The following is a 10764-nucleotide window of genomic DNA, read 5'->3' on the forward strand; positions in this document are numbered from 1 at the left end:
TATATATTTTACAAAATTCTTATAAGGCGGAAGACGAGCATATCCAATGGTTGTATGAGTGACGTACAACCATTAGCGATAAGGAGTCGGTTGAGTTGAGTTGATTTTGAGTTTTACGTCCCGTTCAGCAGCGAGGCTATATGAGACGTGGACCTACTTATTAACGTGGAATCCGAACCACATGAGCTCCCGCCGGGAATCGAACCCGGGTCTCCCACGCCAAAGGCGCGTACAAGATAAGGAGTCGGGTAAGCACAACATTATCTGGTTTCTGCATCAACTCTTGATCTTTATTGGTTCTCCATGATCTTTATTGGTCACCTTTACGACAGTATTGCTACATTGCCATAACGTGGAACACCTCCTGTTACAGAGGTATCAAACTGTATTGACCATTATTGATTTCAATAGACAGTGTGCGCCAAGAGCCTGTCCCGTATATTCTTCTTGCGCTAAATCCAACATCGCGGCTTTTCAGATGTCCCCCATGATTCATATTACGCCTATAGAGTGGAGCTTTACATGCATTCCTCATATCCAACACTTGACCTCAATCGCTCTATTTGTTTCAAAATTAACATGAAATATCTAGACATTTTCTACGTTCTATCTACGCACTTTGCCCTCTTTTATATCCCACCCTGTATATGGTGTCCCACTAAACACCATCTTTTTCTCTGTTCCTTTTGGTGCTGAATCCAATGCTATCAACCATTTTCAGCAATTGAATTCACCAAATCGGAATGTTCCCTTGCGAGAATTAACATAGAACTCACTGGTTTTCCCTGAGATATAGCACACTGAATATTCCAGCGAATTTTCGAAGCATACTATCATAATGTGTTCGCCGAGCACATCTTTCCCATGTTGTCTTCAAAAAGTAAAGTGACATGTATGTGTCATAGCTAATGTTGTTGTTAATGGCGTACTGACTGCATACATCTGAATAATTAAATGTGTTTTTTACTGTGTTCACTAGTGCATTTTACAATTGAAATTTTCCCGTTTTCCTGCACTACCCTGTATAGACCTACAGTTAACACATAGCGTACAGTTCCAGAGGTCTAACTCGGAAACAAAACTCAACTAATGTATCCTGACTCTGCATAATGAAAAGTTCCTTTTAAGCGGGAAAGCATGCCTACTTTCTAGCGAATAGGGAAAGAAGGAAGTATGGTGACTAAGAAAAAAAAAATCGAAATCGTGATTTAAACTGATTTACATGTTTCATGGCTCTTACATAAAGAACAAGTTATGTTTTGATGCCTATGCATCTGTCCGTTGGTCCCGATATGTGTACTTTCGCCTAAAGGTCATCCGTTCAAAGTATTCGGAGCAAAGAATACCCGATTATGACACTAGTAAAAAGTAATTACGCCTAGATAGGCTTGTAGTTGCACTCTTTATACTAATTTGCGAATGCTGAATCCAATAAAATCATCCCTTAAATTATCCATCCGTGGGGTCGCGAGAACAATGACAAAGTTGGAGTCTTTGAAGCCACCATTTATGCCGATAATGGAAAGTGTCCAGGTTTCGATTCATTATTAATTTCATTTTCTATATTAACTTGAAGATGCTGAATCCAGTATTTTAAACCTTATCCCTCCATGGGGTCACGCGAAAAATGACTTCGAAGTTGGCATATGCAACTGTGCTTTATTGATTATAAAGAAAAAATTCAACATACAACAAATTACATAGATACCTAATATGCATATCGTATCATTACAGACACTCATATATATATATATAGTGATGATCATATTTCTATACAGGCACTTTCATTTTTTTAAAGTATAAAGCAGCGCTGTCCAACGTTTTCACCTTATCGGGCGCAAATGGCTCCTGTTTTCCGACGTGCGGGCGCCTTTCGAAAAAATACAAAACTACTATAGAAATAAGCCTACTGCTACTAGTACAACAACTACTACTTATTACTTATTTGTTATTAATATTATCATCATTATTGTTATTATTGTTATTATTATTATTATTATTATTATTATTATTTTGAAAATTGATACATACCTAGTAAGAAGACTGACACTGCACGTTTGCTGCCAGTTGAAGGAAATCTGGTGTGTAGCTGGAACAGGCTGCTCTTATTGCGTCATCCAGGTGAGAGGGTGTCAGGGAGGTTCGGTACTATTTTTGATCATGTTCATGGCAGAAAATGCGACTTCGCAAAGATAAGTTGAGCCAAAGCAGAAATAAATTTTTTAGCAACACTGCTCAGAAGGGGGTATTTTACTCTGTCCGTTAGAGTCTAAGTACAAGTTGCATAGGAAGATTTCAAAACTATATCTTCTTGAATAGTTAGGATTTCAAGTTTTAAATCTTCAAAATTATAATTTCCAAACACTTCACATATACTACTAAGATCAATAACATAAACAGAGACAAATGGATTATTGATGAACAGAACCACTGGTTCAAGTGCTACAAACTGGGCAAATCTGTTCCGAAACTCAAGAATAAGAATTTCCAAATGCCTTGAAAATTTTGAAAGATCACAACCGACACAATTTACCTTTTCCACCATAGATTTGAAGTTTGGAAAGTGAGAAAGGGAATTCCTGTTTAAGTGAGCAATCCACAGCTTCATTTTCTTTTGAAAAGCATTAACTGTACTTATCATGGCTGAAATGTTATGGCCTTTCCCTTGCAATTCTAGATTTAACTCATTTAATTTGAAAGTGATATCTGCCAAGAAAGCTAAATCTAGCAACCATGATGTTTCATCGAGATCATGATAATACTGACCCTTAGATGACTTAAGAAAGTCCCTGATTTCATCTAAAAGACAACAGAATCGTTCCAGTGCCTTGCCCCTACTCAGCCACCTGACGTCTGCATGAAAAAGGACGTCACCATGCTCAGCATCTGATAAATTCAAAATACTTTTGAATAATCGATGACGAGTGGAAGATGACCTAATGTAATTTACTACACGAGTTACTATTTTCATGACATGGTCGAATTTTAAAACTTTTGCACATTAAGCTCCCTGATGAATGATACAGTGGTAAGACAGAAATGTTGGAAATGATTCATCCTTAGAACAAAGAGCAAGAAACCCGTTATTCCTACTAGTCATAGAAGGTGCCCCATCCGTTGTTATTGCGACAAGTTTAGAAAGAGGCAAATTGCTATCCTTAGCAAACTTTTGAAAGGTGTTAAATATATCTTCCCCCTAGTATGCCCATGATGTGGCAGCAATTTGAGAAATTCCTCTTTCACCGTGAAATCATAAAAAATCATTCTAGTAAATACGCACAACTCAGCAGTGTCGGACATATCAGTACTTTCATCTAACTGGAGCGAAAAAAATCACACGATTGCAAATCCTGGTGTAAATGATTTTGCAGATTATTCGAAATCTGCTCCACCCTTCTAGCAACAGTTTGGTGAGACAACTGGAGTGCACTGATGGAAGACTCGATTGTATGTTTATCTCTGTGTCCATCGAACAGGGATTCAGCGGCACTAATCATTGGTTCTTTCACTACTTCACCATCACTAAAAGGCTTTTTCTTTTTAGCTAACACATAACATACTTTGAAAGAGGCAATTGTTACGTTAGTAGCTTGTTGAACAGGCCTTTGAAACACATTTTGTTGCAGCGTTGATTTAGATTTTAGGTTTCTCACTTTGTGTTTCCTGAGTTCAGAATTTAGGGGAAATTCAGTATCGAAGTTTTTGTAATTCGTCGCGAAATGCCTCTCTACATTACTTTTCTTAGGAATAGACACACTTCCATTGCACAATAAGCACACCGGTTTTCCTCTATATTCAACAAAACAATATTGTTCCTCCCATTCACAGTTAAAACTATACGTTCTTTGTCTCTTGGCCATGGCAAAAAAAAAGCACTCAATAAAAGGAGTCACGAGTACAGTTGCAACTTTTCGCAACACACACGAGTTCACACAAAGAGTATTCCCCAAGAGAGAGCGAGTCTATCCTCACAATGGAAATTTTTCAAGGCGCGATATGACAAAAGGCGATCGGGTAAAGACAGACAGCGCCGCCAGCAGCAGGCACGCGAACTATCGCGATTGCCATAGCGTAGCGGTAGCCTTATCCAAGTGTAAAGTAATAAATGTTCAAATTAACTGTTGTGAAACTATTTCTTCGATTTTGTTGAATGCTTTTTCCCAGAGTTCAGAACAGCCAGAAGTGCAAGTTAGTATTTTCGAAATGAAATAACAGAAATAAAAGAAAATCTAATGTTGAAAACAAGAAATTTTGCGTATTTTGAGTTCGATTTCAGAGGGCGCCAGGAAAATGCTTGGCGGGCGCCACGTTGGACAGGGCTGGTATAAAGTATTAGTATAAAAAATGGATTTAGAAATATATCCAAGCGTGAGTACTTTTATTATTGACGTAAACGGTACTTCACAGACTCGGACTTTGAGGTCGTTCGTCTCGTGACACCATGAATGGGTAAGTTTTATATAGTTCCTTTGGATTCACGTCCTTCAATTGGTGTAAAAAAAAAAAAAAAGCAATAGAACTTTCTCCAAGCGTTGGAATCTTTTTCTAGTACCGGGACCGGAGGTCTTTTAAACTTAAGACTTTCAAAGGATTATTTATTTTTAAAAAAGAAATTCTAATTCGCAGAAGGATCCTGTGTAATGTAGGTTCCTATCATTACGGCATGGCGCGTCTTCAGGTCGTGGATCGAGGAAAAGGCCTCTAGATATAAACTTTAGCTGCAAATATATTAAATAAGCAGTCGCGGAGGACGACAAGGAGTGGTCCTCCAGCTTGGGGGTTTTGGTGAGGTAACAACCTCATCCTGTTAAAAAGAAGGCACTTCTTTAGAAATATTTACGTAAGCCTTGGGACTGATAATTTGACACGACCTCAACAAAGAAATATGAGCTTGAGATTTGAAACATGGAATATAAGTATTTATAGGCAGGCATGTTAAAATCCATGACGAATGAGTTAGAGAAATATAGAATGGACGTAGTAGGAGTTCCGGAAGTTAAATAGGAAGGAAATGCAGCAGTGAAGTCAGGAAATTTTATGTTCTCTTACGTGTAACAAAATAAAAATCACCAACTAGGAACAACTTTTTTCGTTCCGAAAAAAAAATCATCAATTAAACAAGTTGAATTTGTTGATGATAGACTTTTTATTACTCTTAAATATCGTAACATTTTAATCATTTTTGTTATTAGATTACAATGCCAGACAGTGTTAGCAATCTTATGAATCCCCGTAACTCATCTTCGTCGCAACCGTGCACTACTGCTGCCAGTTGAATCCAATGTCGCCATATAGAGATAGGTTTCCCGCGGCATCGAATACATAGCCATTTTTAAGACTGGTGAGAATTTTAAACCAACTCTGGAAATTTTTATATCAATTTCGAGTATAAGAGGTACCTGAATTTTGGGGACACTTTTTCGAAGAAAAAAGTGTGTCTTAAAGTCCGTAAAATACGGTATATCATCATCTTTATATTCTGTTGGGGCATGTACATTTAAGACAATAATATTCCGCATCTGACCCTTAAAGAAATGCTTAAAAATTAAGGTGTGTCTTATAGTGCGTAAAATACGGTAAAAGACAGGTTTTACGAAGAAGTAGAGTGGATATCTGACCAACCCCCGCGATACCATATGAAAATTCTATTAAAGAATTTCAATGCGAAGGTAGGACGAGAGGATATTTTCAAACCGATTGTAGGGAACGAAAGTCTACATAAGGAAAGAAATGACAACGGCGTTAGACTCGTGAACTTGGCTACATCCAAAAAATCTTATCGTGAAGAGTACAGAATTCTTACATAGTAACGTTCATAAATACATATATTTGGACCTCATCAGATGGAAAACACATAATATAATTGATCACGTTTTAATAGACAAAAAAAGACAGTCTCGATCGTTCAGCGGAGCTGACTATGACACTGATCACTACCTGGTAGCAGTAATAATAAGAGAAAAGTTATCGCTGAATAAGGGAAAATTCGACGACTGGAAACGGAGAGATTTAATTTAACGAAATTAGAGGAGAGACGGGCGAGAGGGGAATACCAGATTGAAATCACGAGTAAATTTTCGGTTTTAGAAGGTTCGGGCTGCACTAGTGTTGAGAATACTTGGATTGAAATTGGAGATAGCATTAAATCTTCTGCAAAAGAAAAATGATGCACGTGAAAATATATAGGAACAAACCAGAGTTCGACCAGGAATGCACTAAACTAGTAGAGAAGAGAAAACAGACAAAATTATGTTGTTTACAAACTCCGAACAAAATAGTTACACAAAATTTCATTAACATCAGGGGGAAACTTTCAAAACTTTTCGAACAAAGAAACGCAATCTTTTGAAAGCTAAAATTAATGAAGTTGAAGACAATAGTATAAACGAAAGCAGTGGTGCCCCCCCTTATGTCCATGACGCACCCCCCCCAACTGTCTATCCGTAGGTGCTCTTCCATGAAAAAATCTTCTTTTCGAATTAATTTTACCCCCCATCAAACATATTTATATAGATTTTTAACCCCCCCAAATATTTCAATGACGCAGTTTGCGTCATAGCCCCCCCCCTTGTGGGCACCCCTGAACGAAAGTATTCAGGATAGTATAAGGGCATCAACGAATCTAAGAAAGAATATTAACCTCGCGCTTCTACTATGTATGTTAAACAAAGCCGGCGGAACAATTCTCACGGATACAGATAGCATCTTGAACAGATGGAAAGATTTCTTTGACGATTTAATAAACATGCAGCAAAAATCTAATGTTCGTGAAGATGGGGAAATGCATATAGCAGAACCGTATATTCTAGAGTCTTACCGAACGGAAGTAGAAATCGCTTTAAATAAATTAAATAAACAAATATCAGGGTGTAGAGAAAATTTCGGCTAAGTTAATTTTAGATGGAGGGGGAAAAATTGTGGAACAAGATACACAAAGGTACAAGACGAAATTGTCACAACACTGGAAAGAATCAATCCTTTTCCCAATTCACAAGAATGGAGACAAAATTGTTTGTAATAAGTATCGAGGTATTTCTATTCTGTCAACAACCCATAATATCCCCTCAAACATTCTATTAGCAAAATTGGCCCCACATACAGATGTAATTATTCGAAATTATCAGTGTCGATTTAGGCGAAATCGTTCAACTATCGACCAGATGTTTACAATTCGACAAATACTCGAAAGGAAATTAGAATATAATATCCCGGTACATCAATTATTTATTGATTTCAGAAAGGCCTATGACATGGTTAGGAGGGGAACATTGTGCAACACTCTTACAGAATTTGAAATACTGAAAAAGCTAGTTAAATTAATTAAGATATGTTTGCATGAATCCCGAACTAAAATTTGAGTAGGAAAGGTCTTGTCGACGAGTCTTCAAGCAGAGATTGACCTCAAACAAAGAGTTGTTGATTTTAGTTTAGCGTCCCTTTCAGCAACGAGGCTATATGAGACGTGGACCTACTGATTAACGTGGAATCCGAACCACATGAGACCTCAAACAAAGAGATGCGCTGTTCCCATTATTATTCAACTTTGTTATAAAGTACGTTATAAGGAAAGTCAATGGCAGCAAAAAGGGTCTAGAGCTGAAAGTTACTCACCATGTTATGGCGTGCTGAAGATGTAATATAATAGGGGGTGATAGAACATGTGTCTTATTAAACGCTTTCAGGGACATGGGTTTAAAACTAAATGCAGAGAAAGCTAAATAGATACATGGAACTTGATTAGGATCGTAATACTGTAACGTATACTAGAGTTAAAATATGAAATAAATACTTTCGACAAAGTAGACATTTTTAAATATCTACACTCTTAAAAATTTCCTTGCTCAGAAATGAGAAAAATGCATGTTCAAAACAAAATAAGTAATGTTTACTCATATTTGAGGAAAAATGTCTCATTATTTCCAAATGTGTTTTCATTTGTGATCTCAAGGCAAATTTTCAGGTTCCCATTTATCAGATTTTCTCATTTCTTAAAAAAGAGAATGGAATAGTGCGTGATTTGCAATATCATAGATGGTTAAAAAATAACGGTAACAATCTTACAGAAATAATATTACTGTGTTTTACTATGGAGTAATATTGCTAGGGCTTAATTATTATTCAGAAAACGAGATAAAGGATTTCAGCTGTAGCAGAGTGCGAATGGATATGAGTACGCAGCAGGTGATGCAGCTGAAGTGGCGTATGGATACATGTCATGTGACAGCGGTGAAGAGCAGCATACATATCAACTTTCGAACGTAAGTTTGGGTGAATGGTAAACACTACCATATACTAAAAGTTACTGTAGTACATTCGTTAGGGTGTAGAACGCTGACCCCCCTCATACAGGTTATATAGGCTATAGCAGTCAGGTTGGCTCTTTTATGTATCAAAGCTCAGTACTCAATTCACATAATAACGACTGCAGCAATAACAAGTGAAGGCGGGTTAGAACCCCGTAGGGCACACTGTTTTCTATATTACAATAGATCGGGGAGGCATGTCAATGTTTTACACCCTTCGCCATTCGTTATAATGTGCAAAATAGCTTATGTACGGAAACAAAGAATACATATGTCATCTGTGTAGGTAGAAACAATGTTACAAAACAACGTGCGATTTATTATTATGGAATTGTAATACAAAGGTACTTTGTACTGATCACCGAGTATAGATTGGCGCCTCCTTCTTTCACACCAGTAATCGTTTTAATGACACACGTTTGCAGGTTATTTGTGGCATAGTACTGTGCGCACTTGCTCTTAATTTAACGTACAGGCTGCGGTAGCTCAGTGGTAGAGCGTTCACCTCTGGTGCAATGAGGCCCTTGCTTTGATCCCAGGATTCTCAACTCGCGGCAAGTGGGCTTTCTGGTGGATAAACACAGTGTGCATGGGTTTTCTCGGGGCTCTCCCATTTCTTCTCACTTTCTTCATTCCACTATCTGTTTCATTCTCATCATCATCGTCTCCTTTAGCCTACCCAACACAACTATGGGAGGTAAAGCTCAAAGATTTCATTTCTTTTTTAATCCAACGTCCCACGATTGTGCTCCAAGACTAAGAGAGACAGTGATAGAGATGGATAATAATGGTGTAATCAAAATGTGGACGTACGTTTCTTAGCATTTTTTTCATGGGTTTGTGACCTTGTTTCCAATCTGAATTGAATCCTTAGCAGTGGAGTTTCAGCACATTTATGGGGAGCAGAAACTGTCGCATGCCCCTGCCGTAATGAAGAAGGTGGAAGGTAGGGGGTGAGTCCTGGAACTCTGGACCTTCCCCGAAATCGCTACTTTTATGTAAATTTTATATATTTTAATAAAATTTGTCCTCGTATTGAACTTGGAGCCCCTAAATTCTTGCGTACTTTTCTTGTAGGAGAAAACTGGAGAATCCTGGAAAAGCCCACAAACACGGTGTTTTCTCATGTAGGCAACTTTTCTATGGTAGAGAAGTAGGCATATTGGACTGCGATGACTCAGTGGTAGAACTAGCCTCTGATGCATGGGTCCCTAGTTTGATTCCACCTCCGTCAAGTATGCAGTGTGAGTAAACATCTTACGTGTGTTTTCTAGAGATTCCCTCACTTTCTTCATTACAGCATTTTCGCTCATTATCATCATAACGTCTCTCTGGGCTTCGTAGCATAAGCGTGGCACGTTACACTCCAGCAGAAAGTGTTGCCGTTATTCTGAATTAGACGGATAATTCTTGAATCTGAATTATCAAGACGTTGGTATAATGTTGGAGAAACGGGAGAATGTTGAGTAAACCACGTCGATGAAAAAGAAGTCTTGAGAAAGTGGACAGTGATAAAAAGGAAAATGTTCAACTGTCTGATAAAGTCATCGTGGTATTCGTGGAATTTTCTTGAGTTGAAGTGAAGAATTAAATGTTTTATGCTTTAAACAATATCTATAACTGTAGGTGTATATTTAATATAAATTCTGTGTGTACTAATAGTTTTATTTTGCATGTTTATATTTTGTTTATATTCTTTTCCGTGTTCTCGTATTTGAGAACCCCGTTTCTGTGCACCGTTTCTCGCTTTTGAGGAAGATATTTCTCAAATCATTTTGAGAAATATGTTTCTCAAAATTGGAGTTATACGTTTCATTTCCTCAAATGTCACTTTCTCAATTTTAAGAAAAAATACATTTTTTCTCAAATTTTAGAAAGCATTTGCATCCTCAGAAATGAGACATAATTCCTTGCATTTGAGTAATTATTTCTCAAAATGATTTGAGAAAATCGAAATCTCACTTTTAAGAATGTATTACTCGATGCACAGGTAAGAAACGGATGTTCTCAAATACGAGGATTTTTTTTCTCTAATTTAAGAAATCATTTTTAACAGGGAAGAATCAATAATAACAGACCAAAACTATATTTACGAAGAAATAATATGTCTACTAAAAGCAGGGAATTCGTGTTATTATTCAGTTCAAAATCTCTTGTCGTCGCGAATTCTGTCGAGGAATTTGAAGCTTAAGATAAATGAAAAGATAATCTTGTCTGTTGTACTACGTCGTTGCAAAACATAGTCACTTATTCTGAGGGAAGAACGCGGTCGAATGATCGAATGAATGGTCGAGTGAAGAAAGTGGGTGAAAACGGGAGAATTCAGGGAAAACCCACGATACGGTGTTTGTCCACTATAGAGTCCACTTGGCGCGACTTGGGATTGAACCGAAGACCCCAGGCACCAGACGCGAACGCTCTACCGCTGAGCAACCGCGGTATTGCTTAGGTCCAATTTTGA

General features: G+C 37.6%; 1 protein-coding gene across 1 annotated transcript; it reads right to left on the reverse strand.

The window, feature by feature from the left end:
• Window positions 1-2269: 2269 nt before the first annotated feature.
• Window positions 2270-2971, reverse strand: LOC145692509 (general transcription factor II-I repeat domain-containing protein 2B-like). Its single transcript, XM_081767817.1, has one exon. It carries the CDS (start codon window positions 2969-2971, stop codon window positions 2270-2272), a length of 702 nt encoding a protein of 233 aa, XP_081623943.1.
• Window positions 2972-10764: the final 7793 nt, after the last annotated feature.

The sequence above is a fragment of the Thermobia domestica genome, chromosome 8 (genome assembly GCF_964235325.1).
Source record: "Thermobia domestica chromosome 8, izTheDome1.hap1.1, whole genome shotgun sequence".
NCBI lineage: Eukaryota > Metazoa > Arthropoda > Insecta > Zygentoma > Lepismatidae > Thermobia > Thermobia domestica.